At 35.3% G+C, this 25,628-nt stretch overlaps 1 protein-coding gene across 1 annotated transcript in view; it reads right to left on the bottom strand.

The window, feature by feature from the left end:
• LOC143741306 (CUB and sushi domain-containing protein 3-like) overlaps nucleotides 1-25,628 on the bottom strand; it is a 323,702-nt gene that overhangs the window by 53,593 nt on the left and 244,481 nt on the right. The window contains exons 40-47 of the mRNA XM_077233739.1: nucleotides 23,227-23,343; nucleotides 21,903-22,112; nucleotides 16,382-16,570; nucleotides 15,428-15,605; nucleotides 12,928-13,073; nucleotides 4,307-4,387; nucleotides 3,189-3,302; nucleotides 734-922 (exon numbers count right to left, since the gene is read on the bottom strand). Coding sequence (XP_077089854.1) covers nucleotides 734-922; nucleotides 3,189-3,302; nucleotides 4,307-4,387; nucleotides 12,928-13,073; nucleotides 15,428-15,605; nucleotides 16,382-16,570; nucleotides 21,903-22,112; nucleotides 23,227-23,343 — 1,224 coding nt within the window. The remainder of the gene's footprint in view (nucleotides 1-733; nucleotides 923-3,188; nucleotides 3,303-4,306; nucleotides 4,388-12,927; nucleotides 13,074-15,427; nucleotides 15,606-16,381; nucleotides 16,571-21,902; nucleotides 22,113-23,226; nucleotides 23,344-25,628) is intronic.

The raw sequence follows: 25,628 nt of genomic DNA, 5'->3' as shown, positions 1-25,628 counted from the left end.
TGACTGTTTAGGATGGATAGTGTAGACATTGAGACGCAGGGATCGAAAGTCATTGGAGAAAAGCCCCGCCCACACGTGACAGGATTGGTCACATGTTTGTGATGTAGGAAACAGGGGCAGTTTCAAAACACATATTTGAGACCGTCTTTGGTACACTGCAGTTTTAAAGAGAAAATACTCAGAGGAATTTAGCTTAGAAAACACCACATTGACATAAAAAAACCACATTAAAAACTTGACTTTCACCACAGGGGGACTTTAAGACACTAGGGAAGGAGCTGCAAAAATTGCCTCGTTGCAAAACATGAACACAAAAGCTGGTCTGAGAGACGGAAATTGCCATTGCTTCTCAATTCCTATTCAACTGGGTCTCTGCAAATGCCATGGGCATTAATGAGCATCCAATCAATGATGAGTAATAGGGTCATTTGCTGATTGCAAGCACTTATGTAATTAGCGCTAATAACACTCTGAATGTATTCCAATTGTCTTTGCCATTGCCTCGCTATAAAGAAATACTCGAGTCGTTTTGCATATCTGCAGGTCCTAAATACGTTTTTTAGAGGGGAAATATTTCTCTCCTAAAAAAAAACAGATTCCCGAGGCTCCAAATTTCATTTCAAATTTTCCTGAAAAGTGTCAGAGTTGCGACAGGCCGGAGAGTAATGTGTGCAATATTCAGGGACGCAGTTGCACAGATGATGCCTGAATATGAGGAATAATTCAAACCCACCATCAAAGATCTCCAGAATATCAAACTCTTTCTCCGTCTGGAAGAGTTCAAAGTGCAGTGTGATGTTGTAGCCCTTCTCCACGTTGATCATCCATGAGCACATCTGAAGGTTGGGGTAGCTGTCGGGATAACCTGGACTCAGGATTACACCCGTCGAGTCGAACAGAACCTCGTTGTCGGGACATTGCACTGCGAAGAAACCAAACGAACGTGTGTTAAATACTGCAAAAACCAACACAGACTCACTGGAAACACATGCATGAGCCGCAAAAAGGCTAACTGCATTTCAAAATAACACAATCCACATTAAACCCGATAGTGTTAACAAAAGCCAATGCGTTTTCTGCATTTTAGCTTGCGTTTACTTTAAGCTCTTTATCATGTGACGTGCAATGCTGTACTGATTGAGCTAACGAATAAGTAAAAAAAAAAAAGAAGAAAAAAAAGGCTTGTTATTTCATGCAAATGTCAAAAAGTATTAGTTTACTAATCATGCATTATGGCATAATCATAATTCTAATTTGTGTGAAAAGGAATACGTTTTGCTGGTTTTATTGCCAGTGTTCATTTCAACTGGAAACTGCCGTGGACTGTAATATTTTGTGTAAAAAAAAAAAAATATATATATATTTAGGTAGATTCATATTTTTCAAGCCAGTCAATGTTGGCTAAAACATCATCTGAATACAATAAACTACAGTATAAACTGATTGCATCAGCATGTTATATGATTATATATTTCCCGAATGGAACCATTTTCACTTTATCATCAATTTATTTTACACTTTACCCCCGAAGACCACTTATAATGTCAAGCATAAAATAAATGTTTCTTGCCTCATAATTTACTTTTAGCCAACATGACAAGTTTCCTCTGACAAGTAATTTGTTGGTTCTCACTGAAAGTGAAAATGTGACATCACTCAATCAGAACATTTTATGTTTAATAAACAGCTTTGTGGAGTGCACTTTTGCAGAGCTACTCAACACGATGCCATAGGAAGGAAAACTTCAATTCCCATAATGCACTGGGCATGTTGCCGGCCACGCCCACTCTACTCCTATTGGATAAGAGTCAAAAACCGCCTTGCTTTAGTAGGAAATACTTCTTTGCAAACGTTTAGTCATAATAGTGTGATAGTGAATGTTTGAGTTAATTTCGGTTCTGAGTTGAAGGCTGCAAAAAATCGTAAATATGGAGAGAATATGAAAAACCTGGACGAGCATGAACATTTACATATTTAAACATACTACTGACAGTGCAACAATACAAAGTGGGTTAAAAAATAGATAAGTTACACTTTAAGCTTTAAGGCGCTGATATACTTCAAGCTCAAACTGGTGTGACAATTTGAAACGAAATCAGTTCAGTTCTTTTAGCATTTGTTTTGATTCTGTAAAACTGTTGCTCTGGCTGGTAAACACCTTCAAACTCCCATTGGCCGATGGTGATGATGTAATAAGTGGGTGTGGCTCTGAGGCTCCACCTTCTTCGGTTGATTACTTCTGTTCAGTCCGTTGAGGTCAGACACGAGTAAAAACATGAACACGCTGGAGAGACGCTTTATAGTAGAAACTGGAGCTGTGATTGTAATTAACTGACACGGTTTCTCATTTTTAAATATGTAAAGCTGCTTGCTTTTAAACAATCTGCTGTATGAATAAAAGTGACGTGACTTTACTCAGAGCTGCTGCAAACATATTCACATCGCTATAATCAGATGCTTTCGGAACGGCTGTTTCTCACCACTGTGTTTTTTATGTTTTTCTTTTTTTTTAAGAGTAAAGCGCAGCAGAAATTTACATATTCATCTAAACATCGCTCTCAGCAATGTGGATGGCAGCTGTTCATGTATCTTTTACCCTTAAAGTCCCCCTGAAGTCAATAATTGTATCCCTTAAAACTCATCTTTGTTCACCAAGTGACACATTTAAACGTTTTTCCTTGAAAAAATATCCTGAATTTCCTTAAAATAGCTTGAATGTAACTCGACACCCTTGCCTCATTTAGTATGCGTGGTTCTATGAATATGCAAATGAGCCCCGCCTCCACTCACTCACTCACTCAGAGATCCACTCGTTGACGATCACACGTTGATCTGATTGGTTACAAGGTAGTTTGTGACGTCAGAAACACCAGCGATTTCAAAGCGTGTTTTTGAGACTGTCTTTGGTTCACTGCAGTTTTAAGCAGAAAATACTCAGCAATGCTGTCGACTTATGAATTTACACATGATTTAAGCACATATAAACAACATTAAAAGCGTAATTTTTTTCGCCACTGGGGGACTTTAAGCGAAGAACGAAAAAACTTCAGTGGGCCTTTAAGCACAACTCCACTCCAAAAGAGCCTAACAACTAGCGGCAGAGCTAACGACTTGCGACACGACATCAGGACGAACACACACACACACACACACACGAGACAGCGTGTCGAATGCGCTGCCAAACTCACCCTGGCACACAGGAGGAGGAGCGTCCATCTGGAGTCTCTCGCCCAGCCGACAGGTCAAGATCTCGGACCCGAGCAGCGAGAAGCCCGGCAGGCACCGGTACCTGATGATGTCTCCTGTTAGGCAATCACACACACACACACATCTTTCCCACGGCAGCTAGTGCTCAACAACACATTAGCTAATTAAGACCTGACCGCTTACACACTCCTGACAGTAATGATGACAAATGCAGAGCGTCGGTGTTATTTTCCCCACAGAAAGAGGCATTTTCTTTCACATTAAATAAGAAACGCTGGATTGTGAAGGTGGGCACTTTCTCGATGCGTGACAAATCTACACAAACAAGTGATCATCAAACGTTGTTCTTGCGTGCTTCGACTAGTCTTAGATATGGTCTGTTATTTTAACAAGGAACTATAGTACATATGACAACTGGGTTACTGGGTTAATAAAGATTACTTTGCCTTTCGTTTTAGTTCTTGTTAATGTTAATCTCACAGGGAACGAGTATCATCCATTGATTTGAGGTTTTCTTACCAATCATATATTCTTTTTACTTATTTGGAGTAACTTTTTTATTTTTATTTTTTGAACATAGATGTAAGTGGGTTGTTGCAAGTATGTAAGCACATGGTAGGAGTGTGTGAATATGCGTGATCATAGATGTACTGTATGAATGTAAGTATAAGCATTGCACATATGCATAATTATATATGTACATATAGTTTCTCTTTATGTATTTGTGTATATGTAGGTATATGACATTTAATATATATATATATATATATATTTATGCATAAATATATATTTAATGTATATAATTTGTATGCATTTTTTTGCATTGTTAATTTTATTTAGTCATTTCATTTTCTTTATTTTTCTCTTTTCTCACGTTTATGTATTCATACCTTTACATGTCTTTATTTACGTATTCAGCTCAACATGTATGACTTATAACTATAACAAGACTATTATACTTATAACATTCAGGAATGAACACAATGTAAAGTCTTGTTTCAACATATCGTATTGCTGTTAATGGTTCACTGTTTATGTAAAGCTCAATAAAGAACAAAAAAGTGATAATAAATGTAAAAAAACCCATAATTGTTCTTACCGATCTGGAATTCCTCATCTTCAGCCAGGACTTCTGCGTTGGCGACGAGCGCGGGAGGTTGACAGACACGGAGTTGGTAAGCTGGGAACGAGATGGCGAGATACGTGATGTTTAGTGCTCGTTTAAGTGATAACGCTTTGAAAACAACCCACACAATTACATCTTAAATCATCACACCTGTCACTGGAGTTTTTCTTAATGCACAACACAATTACACGAGAGTATGAATCATAATCACAGTCTCAGCATCTGCCTTGCCAACACTCATTATGCACATTGTCTAATTGCAATGAGTTTCTAAAAGAGGATTATATACATTAATAACTTCTATTACTGGTGTGTTATGATAATAATCACTATTTTGATGTAACATCTTTTGAAGAGGTAAGATGTTGAGCAGAACATGTATTATTCACACATATTAAGAATTGTTTCTACAAACTACATGCTTTAGTGCAGAAATGCTGAGAAATTATGTTTATATACATATTCAAAAAGAAAGATAATACTATAATATTAAAAGTGTTTAATTTCAATGCAATCATTTTTGCTAATAAATGTAATTAAATGTAAAGTAATATATTGTTCATGCTAAACAACCTGCTAAAAAATATTATCAAAATAATACACATGTGGTTTTGCTGTAACTTAAAATGTAGTAATTTAATTAATTTGCTTAATTTTTTTAATGTTGACACAATAAATGAAAACATTGCAGATGAATAAATAAAGTTAAGGTGTTTTTTTTTTAAATAATATAATAAAAAAAAATAATAAAAAGTATTTTTTAACTGTATGAAATATATTAAATGAACCTGCTAATAAATGTAAAAATTTTCTGTAATTATCATTGATTATTATTAGACAAAACATTATAAAAATGGCAGCATGTAAAAGTAGAATTGATAAATGAACTGAAGAGTGTTTTCATGCAACCTGCCGACACAAACACAAGGAAGGTTGTAACATAGTTAAGGATTTGTTTAAATGAGTTTTCATCCAGCAAACGCTCTCAGTATCTTAACATCATGAAGATTTACACACAGTTAAATGACCTCTATAATATTAGACGGCACCACTGATAAACAAAAGCACATCTCATTTAAAATTCATCATCAGGAGAAACAGAAAAACTCAGCTGTTACTACGCTTACACATTAAAAGCAATTTCAAGCTGGAGAATGGGCATTTTGGCAGCTCTGGGACCACAAGCATCTTATTTTATTATCTTTTAAAACTCTAACGAGCTTTGTGCTTTGCAGCTCTTGACTTAACTTCCTTATGCTGTATTGCTTTATCGGTAAACCTCAAAAGCATCAGCAGAAAATATGCTAACGCACATATTATTGTCCTTTATCGAATAACACTTTCCCGTCGCAACGACAAAACGGATTAGAGAAATCTGATGGGGTTAAAGGTCATCTGTCGTGTTCAGATGCTATTTCCTCTGTTAAATGCTCTGTTCAATAACCTAGAGCATCGCAAAGCATCAAACGCGGAGATAACTGATTCTGGACACATGTTAATGCAGCATTGCATGCATCTTTACCAGGAAACACAAATGCATATTTCATTGTAAAACCAGAAATAATTGGCAAAATTGAAGTAAATTCTAATTAAAACTAGTGCTGGGCTACGATTAATCGTGATTAATTGCATCCAAAATAAAAGTTCGTGTTTACATAATATATATACGTGTGTACTGTGTATAATTATTTTGCATATATAAATACACACATATGCATGTATATACTGCATTTATATTTGTACCAAATTCATATTATAAACAAATGTAAATATTTTATATATAAATAACACATTTTTCTTAAATATATACATGCATGTGTGTGTATTTATATATACATAATAATTATACACAGCACACACACACATATATTTTGTAAACACAAACTTATATTTTGGATGCGATTAATCGTTGCCCAGCACTAATTAAAACCCATGCATGTTAAATGCAAACTCTGTCCAGTCTCCATACGCATCTGCCTGTACGATACACACAATATAGTGCATTTCCAACCGTAACTTATGAGGTTTCATAACAGCAAGGATTGTGCCTGAGAAGCAGCTGCGTATGTTTCTACTCCTGCTCGTTCAGAAATGGGTGTTATTACGGATGATGGAAGTTTCCAAACACATTACAGCGCCATCCGCGGCAATAATCGAAGCCATTTTCCAAAGAAACAAGTAATATAATTTCTAGCCTGTGTTTTTGAGAGCAGTAAAACAAAAAGTAAGAGAGCAGAAAGCAGCAACGTGAAACACTTCTAGGAACATAGCTTTTTTTTATATGTATTAACGGTTTATACTATTTTATAGTTATTAATATTCAATTCTGCTTTTGTGTTATTCATTTTCAGGAATGAATGTCTGATTATTTAAATGTAATTGGTATTTTGTCCTAACCCTCAACACACCATTGGTAAACCTCTTTATATATTTAGCCTAATTTTTTCAATATATGAGCCTTATATTCTGGTTTTAAATTCAGTTTATTTGGAACAAAAGACTTTATTTTTCAACTCGTGCATGTGCTTCCTTTTCATTAACTCGTCTGATATGTGACCGGCTTAAAGTGCAGTAAACGGTAAAGCTATTTGCACCACAATCTAGTGTGTTTATTAGTATAATGATAACTTAAAATAATATGAAAACAAATAATAGGTTACAACATCAAAAAGCAGGTATGAACAGCTAAAATAATGTGGGAGGAGTCTGCACTGCACTCGAAACCAAATCAATCACAAACCACAGCCAATCAGAAGAGCGTGTGGGCGGAGTCTGTCTGTAAGCACACTGCAATCGCAACCAAATCAATCACAAACCACAGCCAATCAGAAGAAAGTGTAGGTGGAGTCTCTCTGTAAGCGCACTGCACTCGCAACCAAATCAATCACAAACCACAGCCAATCAGAAGAGCGTGTGGGCGGAGTCTGTCTGTAAGCACACTGCACTCGCAACCAAATCAATCACAAACCACAGCCAATCAGAAGAGAGTGTGGGCGGAGTCTCTCTGTAAGCGCACTGCACTCGCAACCAAATCAATCACAAACCACAGCCAATCAGAAGAGAGTGTGGGCGGAGTCTCTCTGTAAGCGCACTGCACTCGCAACCAAATCAATCACAAACCACAGCCAATCAGAAGAGAGTGTAGGCGGAGTCTCTCTGTAAGCGCACTGCACTCGCAACCAAATCAATCACAAACCACAGCCAATCAGAAGAGAGTGTGGGCGGAGTCTCTCTGTAAGCGCACTGCACTCGCAACCAAATCAATCACAATCCACAGCCAATCAGAAGAGCGTGTAGGCGGAGTCTCTCTGTAAGCACACTGCACTCGCAACCAAATCAATCATAAACCACAGCCAATCAGAAGAGAGTGTAGGCGGAGTCTCTCTGTAAGCACACTGCACTCGCAACCAAATCAATCATAAACCACAGCCAATCAGAAGAGAGGGTGGGCGGAGTCTCTCTGCAAGCACACTGCACTCGCAACCAAAACAATCACAAAACACAGCCAATCAGAAGAGCGTGTGGGCGGAGCCTCTCTGTAAGCACACTGCACTCGCAACCAAACAGATAAGCACAAAATCAAATTCATAAATATTACACCATTTCAACATTTGGAACATCTTTGTTTTAGAATACACTTGTTCGTTCTTGTTTCTTTTAATTTATTTTCTATTTTCATGATCTGAGGTGAATGATCCATCACTGCTTTAGTACGGCTATAAATGATAGTCAAACTTACATTAGATGCTTTTAACATCAAATTAAGCACATAGATTATAATTGTCACACTTTGTAAATTGTTGTTCCAGCCACAACTTCGCAGAAACAGAAGCCGTTTCTAAAGTAGAATTGTCGATGGTTAGGACAAAAACTCTGATTGACATGGAAAAGATGCTTTTTAATGCGTGTCACGGCCTTTAAATACACTGAAAGGCTTGAACATTCAAATCTGAATGGCTGCACCTGCTCTTTTGTTAAAAATGAGGTGGAAAGATAATAAAAAATTGAATCATTTCCATGGGTCTAGTCTTTGCATCAGTTTGAGGTTTAAAGGGATAGTTCACCCAAAAATGAAAAATTAGCCCATGATTTACTCTCCCTCAAGTCATCCTAGGTGTTTATGACATTCTTCTTTCGGACGAATACAATCAGTTATATTAAAAATGTCCTGACTCTTCCAAGCTTTATAATGGCAGTGAATGGCTGTTTCTATTTTGAAGTCCATAAAAGTACATCTTTCCATAATAAAAGTGCATCAATCCATCATAAAAGTGCATCTATCCATAATAAAAGTGCATCTATCCATCATAAAAGTCCATCTATCCATTATAAAAGTGTATCTATCCATGATAAAAGTGCATCTATCCACCATAAAAGTGCATCTATCCATCATAAAAGTGCATCAATCCATGATAAAAGTGCATCTATCATCATAAAAGTGCATCAATCCATGATAAAAGTGCATCTATCCATCATAAAAGTGCATCTATCATCATAAAAGTGCATCAATCCATGATAAAAGTGGATCAATCCATCATAAAAGTGCATTAATCATCATAAAAGTCCATCTATCCATCATAAAAGTGCATCTATCCACCATAAAATTGCATCAATCCATCATAAAAGTGATCTATCATCATAAAAGTGCATCAATCCATCATACAAGTGCTTTAATCATCATAAAAGTCCCTCTATCAATCATAAAAGTGCATCTATCCATCATAAAAGTGCATCTGTCCATCATAAAAGTGCATCCGTCCATCATAAAAGTGCATCTATCCATCATAAAAGTGCATCTATCCATCATAAAAGTGCATCAATCCATCATAAAAGTGCTTTAATCATCATAAAAGTGCATCTATCCATCATAAAAGTGCATCCGTCCATCATAAAAGTGCATCTATCCATAATAAAAGTGCATCTATCCATCATAAAAGTCCATCTATCCATTATAAAAGTGTATCTATCCACCATAAAAGTGCATCTATCCATCATAAAAGTGCATCAATCCATGATAAAAGTGCATCTATCATCATAAAAGTGCATCAATCCATGATAAAAGTGCATCTATCCATCATAAAAGTGCATCTATCATCATAAAAGTGCATCAATCCATGATAAAAGTGGATCAATCCATCATAAAAGTGCATTAATCATCATAAAAGTCCATCTATCCATCATAAAAGTGCATCTATCCATCATAAAAGTGCATCTATCCATCATAAAAGTGCATCTATCCACCATAAAAGTGCATCTATCCATCATAAAAGTGCATCAATCCATGATAAAAGTGCATCTATCATCATAAAAGTGCATCAATCCATGATAAAAGTGCATCTATCCATCATAAAAGTGCATCTATCATCATAAAAGTGCATCAATCCATGATAAAAGTGGATCAATCCATCATAAAAGTGCATTAATCATCATAAAAGTCCATCTATCCATCATAAAAGTGCATCTATCCACCATAAAATTGCATCAATCCATCATAAAAGTGATCTATCATCATAAAAGTGCATCAATCCATCATACAAGTGCTTTAATCATCATAAAAGTCCCTCTATCAATCATAAAAGTGCATCTATCCATCATAAAAGTGCATCTGTCCATCATAAAAGTGCATCCGTCCATCATAAAAGTGCATCTATCCATCATAAAAGTGCATCTATCCATCATAAAAGTGCATCTATCCATCATAAAAGTGCATCTATCCATCATAAAAGTGCTTTAATCATCATAAAAGTGCATCTATCCACCATAAAATTGCATCAATCCATCATAAAAGTGATATATCATCATAAAAGTGCATCTATCCATCATAAAAGTGCATCTATCCATCATAAAAGTGCATTAATCATCATAAAAGTCCATCTATCCATCATAAAAGTGCATCTGTCCATCATAAAAGTGCATCTATCCATCATAAAAGTGCATCTGTCCATCATAAAAGTGCATCTATCCATCATAAAAGTGCATCAATCCATCATAAAAGTGATCTATCATCATAAAAGTGCATCTATCCATCATAAAAGTGCATCAATCCATCATAAAAGTGCTTTAATCATCATAAAAGTCCCTCTATCCATCATAAAAGTGCATCTATCCATCATAAAAGTGCATTAATCATCATAAAAGTCCATCTATCCATCATAAAAGTGCATCTATCCATCATAAAAGTGCATCTATCCATCATAAAAGTGCATCTGTCCATCATAAAAGTGCATCTATCTATCATAAAAGTGCATCTATCCATCATAAAAGTGCATCTATCCATCATAAAAGTGCATTAATCATCATAAAAGTCCATCTATCCATCATAAAAGTGCATCTATCCATCATAAAAGTGCATCTATCCATCATAAAAGTGCATCTATCCATCATAAAAGTGCATCTATCCATCATAAAAGTGCATCAATCCATCATAAAAGTGATCTATCATCATAAAAGTGCATCTATCATCATAAAAGTGCATCAATCCATGATAAAAGTGGATCAATCCATCATAAAAGTGCATTAATCATCATAAAAGTCCATCTATCCATCATAAAAGTGCATCTATCCACCATAAAATTGCATCAATCCATCATAAAAGTGATCTATCATCATAAAAGTGCATCAATCCATCATACAAGTGCTTTAATCATCATAAAAGTCCCTCTATCAATCATAAAAGTGCATCTATCCATCATAAAAGTGCATCTATCCATCATAAAAGTGCATCTATCCATCATAAAAGTGCATCAATCCATCATAAAAGTGCTTTAATCATCATAAAAGTGCATCTATCCACCATAAAATTGCATCAATCCATCATAAAAGTGATATATCATCATAAAAGTGCATCTATCCATCATAAAAGTGCATCTATCCATCATAAAAGTGCATTAATCATCATAAAAGTCCATCTATCCATCATAAAAGTGCATCTGTCCATCATAAAGTGCATCTATCCATCATAAAAGTGCATCTGTCCATCATAAAAGTGCATCCATCCATCATAAAAGTGCATCTATCCATCATAAAAGTGCATCAATCCATCATAAAAGTGATCTATCATCATAAAAGTGCATCTATCCATCATAAAAGTGCATCAATCCATCATAAAAGTGCTTTAATCATCATAAAAGTCCCTCTATCCATCATAAAAGTGCATCTATCCATCATAAAAGTGCATTAATCATCATAAAAGTCCATCTATCCATCATAAAAGTGCATCTATCCATCATAAAAGTGCATCTGTCCATCATAAAAGTGCATCTATCTATCATAAAAGTGCATCTATCCATCATAAAAGTGCATCTATCCATCATAAAAGTGCATTAATCATCATAAAAGTCCATCTATCCATCATAAAAGTGCATCTATCCATCATAAAAGTGCATCTATCCATCATAAAAGTGCATCTATCTATCATAAAAGTGCATCTATCCATCATAAAAGTGCATCTATCCATCATAAAAGTGATCTATCATCATAAAAGTGCATCTATCCATCATAAAAGTGCATCAATCGATCATAAAAGTGCTTTAATCATCATAAAAGTCCCTCTATCCATCATAAAAGTCCCTCTATCCATCATAAAAGTGCATTAATCATCATAAAAGTCCATCTATCCATCATAAAAGTGCATTAATCATCATAAAAGTCCATCTATCCATCATAAAAGTGCATTAATCATCATAAAAGTCCATCTATCCATCATAAAAGTGCATCTATCCATCATAAAAGTGCATCTATCCATCATAAAAGTGCATCTATCTATCATAAAAGTGCATCTATCCATCATAAAAGTGCATCAATCCATCATAAAAGTGATCTATCATCATAAAAGTGCATCTATCCATCATAAAAGTGCATCAATCGATCATAAAAGTGCTTTAATCATCATAAAAGTCCCTCTATCCATCATAAAAGTCCCTCTATCCATCATAAAAGTGCATCTATCCATCATAAAAGTGCATTAATCATCATAAAAGTCCATCTATCCATCATAAAAGTGCACCTATCCATCATAAAAGTGCATCTATCCATCATAAAAGTGCATCTATCCATCATAAAAGTGGATCTATCCATCATAAAAGTGCATCAATCCATCATAAAAGTGCATCTATCCATCATAAAAGTGCATCTATCCATCATAAAAGTGCATCAATCCATCATAAAAGTGCATCAATCCATCATAAAAGTACATCCATCCCTTTAATCCAGCTCTCCTCTATAGGTGGCGCTGTCACAGAAAACAGGAATATAATACAGCAGAAATCTGAATGTACACAATGCAGTTTCACGGCACAGTTTGAGCTGAATGTGTGTACGTCAACCGCGTATGTAAAGAACATGTTCTGTGGGCGTGAGGGAATGAGCCGGATAATCAACATGACAACAAGCAACACACACACACACACACACACACACACACACACACACACACACACACATACACACACACACACACACACACACACACACACACACACACACACACACACACACACACACACACACACACACACACACACACACACACACACACACACAATCAGCAACCTGAGCCGTGGTGAAGAGCAACACTAAAGCGGGAAACTGCTCACCATGGAAACGCAGAACAAAGAATCCGCTGGTGCTGAAGTCGCTGTGGAACTTTAGCAGGATCTGATTGGATGTGCTGTAAACGAACTCCTGAGACGAGCTCCCGCTGAACTGCCCAATCTGTGGAGATGTTGGGTCAGGGCCGTCCCTACAGGAGACAGAAGACACGCGTTTAAAACATCCTCCACTTCTTCTGTTCGCTGATATAATACACTCTCTCTCATATAAAGAACAACATCTCTTTTCTGTCGCTCTCATTCAAAACCCTCAGTACTGAGTTACACTATTGCTTCTGAATCCTGTAATTCGTAATGTTTTTTAATTAGGAAGACGGGCCTTTATGAAACTATTTTGAAACCATCAGATTACAGAAAGGTAGAATAAACAATTAAAGCAATGTAGCTTTCTAAACTACTCAACTTTAGTGTGTCCTGCAGAAAATAATCGTTCATTTATGAGTTGAACCAGTAAATCATAAAATTATTATCATGGGAAACCTTTGAGCATGTTCATTAAATATATATGACAGATAAAGGATAGATATAAAGGATTGGTCTTAAGCTGTAACTGTGAATGTTTATTATTAAATTTTATAACAGATCAGCTACTTCAAGCCTTTATGTATAATGCATTATAATAATGGTGATTATAATACACATTATAATGCATTATATCGCTTCATAAATAACTGTAACCAAAGTAAAAATGCATTATAATATTTGCAGATTCCTTGTTGTATCTGAAACTGTTTGTGCATTATACTTTCTAAAGCTGTTCAATGAATATATAATATTATAACTGTGCTTACAATTATTCATGATGTACATTACAATTTATAATAAATGCATTAAAATACTTTTATAATGCATTATGCATAAAAGCTTTAAGTTTTACCACAGAGACTAATGTAAACTTTTCCTCTAACGTTTATCTTCAGACTTTTTGATGTTTATGGAAAATGTCCTCCTTGCCCCAATAAGAGTCACAATGTCATGGCCACAGATTTCGCACCGTGAGAATTAAATTATTAAATGAAACAGTGTGTGTTTCCACTATTGCACCTTGAAGTGTTCTGTATGTAAACCACCCTTCGCATGAGAAATGAGGAACAACAGTGTTGAGCTTTGAATATGCATTGATATGTAAATTTGAGAGGTCATACTCTATGAAAAATTATTTCTGAATACGCCATTCCTGGGGAAGGATTTACACTGAGTACATCAAAGCCTTTTATTTTGGAAAAGCAAGAAAAATCCTATTTTCCATGATGTGAACACAAGCGTCAACACTTTGCATCGCACCAGTCACTCCAGCACAGATGTTCACTCGTGGAGAAAATATAAGAGACAGAAATGTGTGAAACAAAACAGATAAAAGACTGAAAGTGTTACGCAAGTCTCCGATGTTCATGGACAAAGACAAACTCTCTGGTGGAATCCTTGACAAATCACTTTGATGGATCCAAACTCACTCTTGGTAATTGTTTCTTTTATTTTTTACAGGTTTGAAACAGTAGCCCTCAATAACGCCATCAACAAACAGCGCTTTTCATTTAGTCTCAAATAAAAATTGCTTGGCATTGAACTCGCTAGACATCGCCCAAAAACAGGATGTGTATAATGTGTTCATCACTGGCCATTTAACAAACATTAATTAATTATTTAAGTAAATAAAATTAATACATTTATGGCAAATGTGAAGTTGTTTTTAAATCTAATTAGTAGTAGTAGTAGTAGTAGTAACAACTATAATAATAATAATACATATAATAATACATATAAAATATTGTATTGGCCATTTAAAAACAAACAAACAAATAAATAATAAAATAAAAAAATAAATGTCAATTGTACAATATAAAATGTTGTTCATCATCAGTCATTTAAAAACATAAACAAACAAACAATAAATAAATAAATAAAGTAATTTATCTGGCGATTATGCAGGAGTTGTTTTGCAATCTTCTTCTTATTATTATTATTGTTATTAATACCAGAGAGTTTGTCCTTGTCCATGAAGAAGTGTCAAGTGGCTGGTACAAAAGCAAAATGTTAATTAATAATAACAATAATAATAATGATAATAATAATAATTATTATTTGTCACAAGTCATAATACTGACAAAAATATATTGTTCATCATCGGCCATGTAAAAAAACAATAACAATTGTACATTATAAAATATTGTTCATCATCAGTCAATATAAAAATATAACAAATAAATAAATAAATAAATAAATAAATAAATAAATTGCAATTGTGCCGTTGTTGTTTTGCAATCTAATGGTTATTAAATTATTATTTTTATCATATTAAGAAAAGTAATTATGAATTTGCATAAAATAGATTATAAGTGACGATGATCAGACTCTGAAACAGTAAAATAATCATCATCTCTATCCTGAAGGTTATTCTGTGAGCATAACTGGTGTGTGAGCGGTGTGTGTCCTGTGGTTATATGAGGCTCGTGTTTAGGTGAGATTCTTCTTGCAGGACTCGTACCAGATGGTGATGTAGTCGTAGATGGGCTCGGTGTTGAGCACGCTGAAGTTGATGTGGATGCCGTTGCCTGGAGGGACTCGGATGCTCCAGATGCAGTCTTTCAGATTGGGGTAATCGGCCGGGTGTCCCGGAGAGTAAATGGTGCCGTTGAGTGCGGTGATATTACCACCACAAAGAGCTGAAGGATGACCAATCAACACAGAGAATCACAATGCCTTATACAGATACAACAAGCACTAATGCAGCGGCGTCAAACTTACGTTCAGTTTAATGCATGAAGAAAAGCATTCATATATGGTCCACATTTACCACTGAAGCTTGAATAGAATTTACGGTAACACTTTACAATAAGTTAACATTAGTGAACATGAACTAATAATGAACTAATGCATGTATACAGCATTTATTAATCTTTGTTAATGTTAATTCGAACATTTACTAATACTTTATTAAAATCTTGTTAACATTAGTTAATGCACTGTGAACTAACATGAACAAACAGCTGTATTTTAATTAACTAACATTAACAAAGATTAACAAATACAGTAACAAATGTTTTGCTCTTGGTTAGGTTATGTTAGTTAGTGCATTAACTAATGTTAACTAATGAACCTTATTGTAAAGAGTTTAATTAAAACCTTTATGGCCTGGTTTCACAGATAGAGCTTAGATTAAGCCAGGATTAGGTATTTTTTTTAAGTATTACATTTGGTTATTTTTCTACACACAAAATAACGTCACAATGCCGGTCTTGGCGCATATTCTAATAAACACAGTCAGTTACGTTTTAAGTGAACGTAAATAGTTAAGAAAGAAAACACGTGTAACAGTATATTGGACCCGTGCGTCAGGTCTTAAAGCGACAGCAGACTAAACTATGAGTAAAGTGAAAGCGGGGGAATGTTTCAGTATTTTCTGTGAGAAGGGCTAGAAGACGAAAGGTTTGTTGGGTACCGTCACATCGAGGCACAGGATGGTTCCAGTTGCGGCTGATGCCATGCAAACACGTGAGCGCCGATTCCCCCAGAAGTGTGTATCCCGGCAGGCACTGGAACGAGATGGTCATTCCCACGCCCAAATCACTGCCGATCACCAGTCCGTTCCGGAAGGGCCGCGGATCCGGACACCTCTGCAGCTCATAAGCTGAACACAAACAACAACTGTGTTATTTTACTTATGAGCAGAAGGTTTTATCCAGTGAGAAGCCATAATGAAAACCAATGTCAATTAGGCTGTGTGTCCACCAAAGTGTTTTTAGCCAGCTGAAAACGCTAGACGCTCTGCTGAAAACGCCTAGCTGTGGGCGCTTGAGAGCGTTTTGGCAGCGCAGCGGTTTTTCAGTTGAAACGATTCATTGCTATGATACAGAATATCCGCAGCAACGTTTACTTGTAACTGATTTCGCAGATAATTTGTTTCATACTAAAAATGTATTAGTCCCGCCCTTCCTCCACTGTGATTGGACGCCTGGTTAAAAAGTGACAGTGATGAGCGCTGCGTTTTACCCAAAGTTGAACATTCAGCGCCTTGTTACCCTCATGGCGTTGTAAAAACACGGCGCTCCCATTGAAAACAATTGAAAAAATACGCCAGCCGCGTGAAAAAAACGATTTGGTGAACACATGGCCTTATATAACAGGGCAATGTTGGGTGTATCAAATTATAAGTAATGTAATCAGATTACTTTTACAGATTACATCAATGTTTTCATTACAGAAAGCCTCTGTGCATTACTTTCAATTTCCTTTAACATGGAGAGCTGTCAGTTACTTAGTTGATAAAGTAACTCGGATATATTGTTGTAAATTTAAAAGAGGTGAAAAATTACAAGTAACTTGAGTTACCTAATCAGATTACTTTTTTTCAAGTAACTCAGGACTCGACATTAAATCCGCCGACCTGCCAAATGCCGGTGTGTTTCAGTAGTGGCGTGTAACTCCTACTAGTTACTTTGGCAGGTTACCTCACATAACTCCGCCTCTCAGTACTAAATTGAGTTCTTTTTCACTGGTTATTATGCTTGAACAGTCAAATAAAACACACAAAATAATGTCAATATGCCGGTTTTAGCAAGAATTCTCGTCAGTTTTATTTTAAGTAAACGTAAACAGTTGAGAAAGTAAATGCATGTGTAACAGTATAATGGATCTGTGCGTCAGGTGTTAAAGTGACAGTAAACTAATATACCGGCTGCCATAAGGAACACCAATATCAATTATATAGCCGGGCAATGTTGGGTGTAACAAATTACAAGTAATGTTAGTAAAGTAATCAGATTACTTTTTTACAGATTACTTCAATGTTTTCACTGAAGAAAGCCTGTATGCATTACTATTTATCTTAATATTGAGACAGGAGAGCTGTCCATTACTTATTTGATAAAGTAACTCAGATATTTTGTTTATAAATTTAAAAGCAGTGTTGGGGGAACACATTACAAGTAACACGAGTAACTGAATCAGATTACCTTTTTTTCCAAGTAACATCCTGTAAATTTCATGAACTTGACATTAAAACCTAACAAATGCATCAAACATGTACATTTGATTATGCAGGAACTTCTCCTATGGCTTCAGATTGCAATAGAAATTATGCAAGACAAAGTTCTAAACTAGTTTAGTTTAATTTCAATAAACTTATTGTCCATGATCTGGAAAATGCTTAGACAATTAACATACATAATTATTAAAGAAAGCATAAAATAACTTTTAATTCTAAGTAATTTAGAGAACATAAAGAGTCATAATTATCATCTAAAAAGAAATGTCTAAACTTAGCAGACTTGTCACAAACACACACTCAAACACAGGTACGCATGCAAGCATGCGCACACACACACACACACACACACACACACACACACACACACACACACACACACACACACACACACACACACACACACACACACTACAAATGTTGTGACTAATACTGAAAAGTTCTGTCAAAGCAAGCAGTTTCACTGAGGATGAGAACTTCTATTTATAACATCAAAACCTCAAGTGAAGAGAGACATCTTACTGTACGGGAACCATAAAGTCAGAATAGTGACACATTCCTGTTCTCTAAACCACAAAGACACAAGGGGTGGAAAATAAAAAATAGACTTTTAAAACTTCTGAGTAAATCTTACTAGGGATTTGAGGGTGGTTGTTCCGTAATCACTTACTACAGTAAAAGCAAACCTGTCTTCAGGACATCATGCATGAACAAAAGGGAAGAGTTTAACACTTAGATTTAGAGGTCTGTTTGAATCTCTAATCATACAGTATTAGCAATAGTTAACGGAATGGTTGATTGCGATTTCACTTTTTTCATTTTAAATAGTGTGTAATGTTGCTGTTGGTGCATGAACAGTATCTGCAAAGCTGCTGCGCTGAAAGTTCAACGTAAGCAGAGATATAGTATTTTTAAAAATCAGGAAGTTTAATGTCTACAAAAACGACTCGAATGGGACTACAACGAGATACTGCCGGGTTTTATACGTAACTAACCCATAAATTTACATCAACCCTCCCTCCGGAATATGCAAAAAAGGGGGCGTGGCCATATTTCTGCAGCTTTGTGGAAGAGGAGGAGTTATAGTGGAGAGCAGTAGCCATGCCGTCGAAAGTGTGTTATTTTCACCCAGCTGTCAGCTATTCTGTGTTCGGCCTTCATACGGACGCTGTAGTTCGTCAACAATGGCTACAATTTATGTTTGATTATGTTCCTGAAAATTACAATCGTAATTTAGCTCTCTGTGCTGCGCATTTTACGGAAGACAGCTTCCAGAATCTCCACGAATTCAATGTCGGATTCAACAACAAACTGTTACTAAAGCATGAAGCAGTTCAACTTTAAAACCAGAGGCAGCAGTTGTTGGGCCACAACCTGTAAGTAAGACTTAATCATTTTAAATGTATTTGCATGTATAATTTCAGACGTAATGTTTTAGTTTTGATCAAGGACGTAAACAAATGCCAGCGCTGGCTTTAGTAGCCACTTAGTTATGCTATTTCGTGTGTCTATGACAAACGCGTACAAACATTTTGGACCTGAATTTGTAATTATGTACTAATTTTGTAAATGTATTTTCCATGTATACTTTATGACGTAATTTTTCGATTTGATCAAGAACGTAAACCAATGCCAACGCTGTTTGCAGCTAGTTAGTTCTTTGCTATTTTGTGTGTATAAGACAAACGTGTATAAAGTTAAAAAATGATATGTAAATCGCAACAGCAAACTTCAGCTGCTGTTATCAGATGTTTTCACGTTCTGTTGGCATTTTAACACAGTTGCCACATGTACACCTAAAGAAAATGATACACAGAGTAAACTAAGTTTTGTGAATAGATAAACGGTTGTTCATTATATCGATAAAACAATAACTTTAAAAAACACCATTACTCAGTCATTTATTCAGTTATATTAAACATTTAATCAGGAGAAAACCGTATCTCAAAAGCTAACAAGCAGCAGTAGCATTTTCAAGCGTATCGAAAGTCTTATATAATAATAGTAAAATAGAATAATAATAATGATTCAAAAATGAATCATTCATTACCATTCAGAAACGTTTTGTAAGAGCCGTGTTTGGGGAGGTTCTGCTTGACTCTCTTCATTGCCGCTTTCTGGGTCTGATTCTGATTCTGGCTCAAACTGATACGCAGTATTACACCATTATTTACATTTGACCGGAGCACATGCAGCTTTCGCCTGTAAAGGTAATGGCCGTGAAGTTTAGCCAATTGCAACACAGCGGCCCAACTAACCAATCTGAGCCCATTGCCTGTTTCACCGGGATTGGTTTCATAGAATCAGGAAGTCAACCGGTCGTTCAAATGACAGAGGAGAAAGCGGCTTACAACAAAGGTGAAATTTATGAAAAATAAGGCTTTAAAAAAAACAACAACTCGAAGACATGTTATATTAGACCCCATAAACACAGTCATGCAAAGACAAAAAGCAGTAAACCACCCCTTTAAAAGTTACGACGCTCAAAGTTCAAAGCAAAGAGAGATATTTTATTTTAAAGAAATCGCTTTTTAAGGACAGCAACACATTTTTTAATGGTGTTTTTACTGCCCGTGGAACTACACGACATTCCTCCCGGGTTAGTGACATCACTAACCCTAAAATTTACATAAACCCCGTCCCCGGGAACACGATTTATAGATTATCATGACAGCATATGCTAATCAATAACTAGAAGATACTGTAATTAACTCCATCAGTAAGCATTCATAAACGCTCTGTTGCTCTACATGTTGTCACTTCTTCTCGAGTCTCTCCATCTTTGTCGACTCCGGTTTGAACATATAAAGCTAAACATTTTTGAAATCTTCAGTGCGTTTGTGTGAGGTTATCGTAGCTGCTAACACACACACACACACACACACACACACACACACACACACACACACACACACACACACACACACACACACACACACACAAGCTCTCGAAGCTCCGCCTTCTGCGCCGGGAGCAGCAGCTAATCTGCATTTAAAGGGATAGACACAAAAACTGCGTTTTTGCTCACCCTCAAAAAGTGACGATTTTAACATGCTATAAAACATATCTGTGGGGTATTTTGAGCTAAAACTTCACATACACACTCTGGGGACATAAGTTACTTATTATACATCTTGTGAAAAGGGCATTATAGGACTCCTTTAAGCTTTCCTTAGATAACAGTACAGTCAAAATGCTGCTTTTAATTGAAAAGACACTGATATTATTTTTAGGCTATCTTTTAATGCTGTGTTGTAGTTGTTAGCATGGTCAAATCCTCTCAGAAAAGCTGCGTCTTAAAACTCATCCCATTGAAATCACCACAGCTAGACATACACATTCCCGCAAGCAATGTAATTATACATGGCTTTTCCATTAAGACCGATCAGTCGACCGATCTATTGAAGTACTAATATCTGTTTTATACCAATGTAATGCACTGACAAACACCAATCACAGTGGAGATGAGAGTCACATGATGAATCAAAGCTCATCACAAGTAGCTTTGCAGCTTCGACAAGCTGAGAAAATGAATACTAATATACAGAAACTGCACAGTGTCATTCACACAAACACTGAACACCATCATGGTAACACACATGGCATTTTTAAAAAGGTAATAAACATTAATTTAATAACATTAAATGTAACATAAAACCCTAATGTACATAACTGATTAGAAGAAAAAAATCATGAAGAAACACATTTCAACAAAAATACATCAAATGTGAAGCGAAAGTTTCGTTTTTTCACTGTAAATTATACAATGACTTTAACAATTTAAAAATTAACGGTATTTTACTGTAAAATTACATTAAATGTACAGTTAGATCTATCACAGTTGTTCACCGTATATAGTACGGAAACGTTCTGTTAACCCGTTTTTCACCGTAGCATTTTTACAGTATTTTACCGTTAAAATCCCGATCATTTTTCCCAGTGTGTGGACAGGAGAAGTAGGTCTAATCCGTCTTACCTTCGTAGGTGATGTGGAAACCGGGCTTGTTCTGCGAGTAGTCGCTGTGGAAGAAGAAGCTTGTCTCGTGGGTCGTGCTGAAGAAAGACTCGGGAACCACAGGCCCACTGAACCTGTCGATCACCGAACCCGAGTCCAGCGTCCCGCCACGCACTTCCAGGTAATCGTGAACAGACTCCGTGGAGAAGTTCAGGAACTGCAGGTGAATCCCTGTTCATGAACAACAGGAGGAGAGATGAAGCGTTTAACAATCAGACGCTTGAAGAAAAGAAGAAAAATGGGGAACATTTTACAGTAAGGTTCATTAGTTAACATTAATGTATTAACTTCACACTAAAAAAAAATCTGGTTTGTTTCAACCCAAATTTGGGTCAAATATGGACAAACATAGCCATTTTTTAACCCAATGGCTGAGCGCGTCCATATTTGACCCAAATTTAGGTTAAAACAACCCTGCATTTTTTAGAGTGAACGTGAACTAACCATGAGCAATACAGTTGTTACTGTATTTGTTCATCTTTGTTAATGTTTGTTAATAAAAATACAGCTGTTTGTTCATGTTAGTTCACAGTGCATTAACTAATGTTAACAAGATTTGAATAAAGTATTAGTAAATGTTGAAATTAACATTAACAAAGATTAATAAATGCTCAAATTAATAAGTGCAGTTCGTTATTAGTTCATGCTAACTAACTTATGTTAACTAACGGACAGAATTTTAATATATGTCAATATATGTAAATTACATAATATACTGTAATGTCAGTGCCCATGTATGTCTGCTGCCTATATGAGAATATATGGAAAATTCATATATATAAAACACATAGACATATATGAAACATATATTGCAAAATATTGCAAAAATGGCCGTTTTCATGTAAGTGCCATATATTTTCCCGTATATGCACATAAATGTTAAATATATGTAAGACACATATATGTATATATGCATATATGTACTTATTTCAATGCATCAGCATGTTTGTTTACATACATTTACTAAATATGTGGGAAACAAATATGTATGTCACATATTTTTACTTAATGTTGTCCATATATGTGAGAAACCAATACGATACTGTAATATATGCAGATATGGTATCATATATGGATGAACTCAAATATTTTCTTCACATGTTCGGACACATAAATGTTCATATATGTTGCAGGCATATATTGTGTTGTCAGATAAGTCAAATATATGTATAGATATACGTCATGCTATTTAAAATATAAGTACATATATGGCCATATATTCCATTTTTGTATGGTTCCCGAAAAATTAGGATACATGTTCAAACGAAAGTTACAGGATACAAACCAAAGCCGACGGGAAGTTTAACCGTCCAGTTGCAGTCAAGCCCACTGGGATAATTCCCAGGAAAACCGGGACTCAGGATAACTCCATTCATCTCGGACAGGAATCCTCCACACTGAGCTTCAGATTCAGGAGTCAACAGAGAGTCAGTGAAGAACATGCACACATTACTGTATATCACACATGCAATGCTGAGAGTAAGAGATTATCAATCAGATATTACAAAATCCGTTACAGATCTAGTGATACACAAAAATAACTCATTTGCACACTTGTGTTCTCGCTACATGTATATTTTAAATAACATTAGATGATATATCTTTCAATATTGTTGAACATTTCATATTGTTGCGATGAAACACATGAAACAATGAAATCAAATCAGATGAAATGCCACAAACGCCACAGTGTTTTAAATTAAACTTTTGAATCCACATTCAATCGCTCAATTTAAAGAAGTAGCATTAAAATGAAATTAAATATAACAAAATAAAACAATAAATACATAAATTATTTTTCAGTTCATAAAATGAAACGCCACAAATTTAGTGTTCTACATTAAATTGAGCTTAACTTTTAAATCCAAAGTCAATTGCGGAGTTTAAGGAAGTTGAAGTAGAATGGAATTAAATTTAAATAAAATTATAAATAAACTTTTTTTTAGTTTTCAGTATCATACATGCAATGTAAAGCCCAATGCGATACTGAGAGAGAGAAATGATCAGATATTCATCAAGTCCAAACTCCATTACGGATCTAGTGATATGCAAAATGAACTCATTTGCACATATAAGAGAGCGTCGTGTTCTCTCTTCATATAAATAACAATGCAATGATGTGCAATAAGAAATGCTTTCAAATGCTAATGGAATAAATGTGCCGCGTTCATTTTGAGAAAGTGATACATGTGTTATGTTTTCTCTTAATGACTTTTTAAATTATTACCAGTAGAACTGGGATTGAAGACTGAAGTATATCCCCTTTATTTTACTGCGGTGTGTGTGTGTGTGTGTGTGTGTGTGTGTGTGTGTGTGTGTGTGTGTGTGTGTGTGTGTGTGTGTGTGTGTGCGTATCTCCCTGATTGTGTTTGCATTCGTCTTATTGGCAAATGTGTAATGAATGGCCTGTTGGACTCGCTGTCCATTTACAGTGCTTTAGAACAGCAATTGAAATGTCAATAGAGAACATTGAATCTTCTGTTTACCCTGAAGGAGTTCGAATCAATTCAGCTTCAAGTGTCATTCTTTAAAACACAGTCATGGTGGATTTCAACAACTGAGTCATGTGACAACTCATCAATTTCAGCAAGTAGAATAAAAATAATTAAAAAGTATTTTTCAGTTCATAAGATGAAACACCACAACTTCAGTGTTCTTAAATTAAATTGTGCTGTGTTGTTTCTATGTAAAAATGTCAATAGATTATAAATGATTTGCTCTGGCTCTTGTTTTAAATGATTTTGTCATTTATGCATATAAACTGTTGAAGTTGTACAAGCAGAATGTGGCGGTTGGTCGGTGTGGTATTAGCCCCGCCCCTCCTCCACTGTGATTGGACGGTGATGAGCGCTGCGAACTCTCGGCGACCGGTAAAAAACGCTCAGCGCCTCGTTATGCTCATGGCGCTATAAATACGCGGCGCTCCCATTGAAAACAATTGGAAAAATACGCCAGCCGCGTGAAAAAAACGCTTTGGTGAACAAAGGGCCTAACTTTTACATTTAAATTCAATTGCTGAATTTAAGGAAGTAGAATTAAAATGGAATTAAATTCAAATAATTTTTTTTCAGATTATAAAATGAAATGCCACAAATTCAGTGTTCTAAATTAAACTGAGCTTAACTTTTAAATCCTAATTCAATTGCTCAATTTAAGGAAGTAGAATTAAAATGGAATTAAATTCAAATAAAACAAAAAACATTTTTTTTCAGTTCATAATGAAACACCAAAAATTCAGTGTTCTAAATTAAATTGAGCTTAACTTTTAAATACAAATTTAATTGCTAAATTTAAGAAGAATAAAAATGGAATGAAATGTTAAAAAAATAAAATAGCAAACAAATGTAACAATTTCATTGTTCATTAAAACATGTTATAATACACACAACATATTTCAAAATCATTAGATTATATAAATAATGTCTGAAATGGCACCTATTGACAATTAATATTTTCATTTATTTTATGGATCTGCGTGTAAGAATCCCAGAGCAATTCCAGCGTTACAATTGCAGTGAAAACGTGAATTGTAACGTCTAAGATTGCTCTTCAATACAGCAAAATTAAATATGCTTTTTCCCTCCATGTTATGGTTGACTTTCTATAGAATAACCCATTGAATTTACCACAAAAATCTTCAAAATAGAACCAAATATCAACATCTTCAAACTCATAGTTATCAGTAAC

This window comes from Siphateles boraxobius, unplaced genomic scaffold (assembly GCF_051911475.1).
Source record: "Siphateles boraxobius isolate OS27281-9 unplaced genomic scaffold, OSU_SipBor_1 186, whole genome shotgun sequence".
Taxonomy (NCBI): Eukaryota; Metazoa; Chordata; class Actinopteri; order Cypriniformes; family Leuciscidae; genus Siphateles; species Siphateles boraxobius.
Note: the sequence above shows the minus strand (reverse complement) of the source record. Positions and strands in the feature narration are given on the sequence as shown.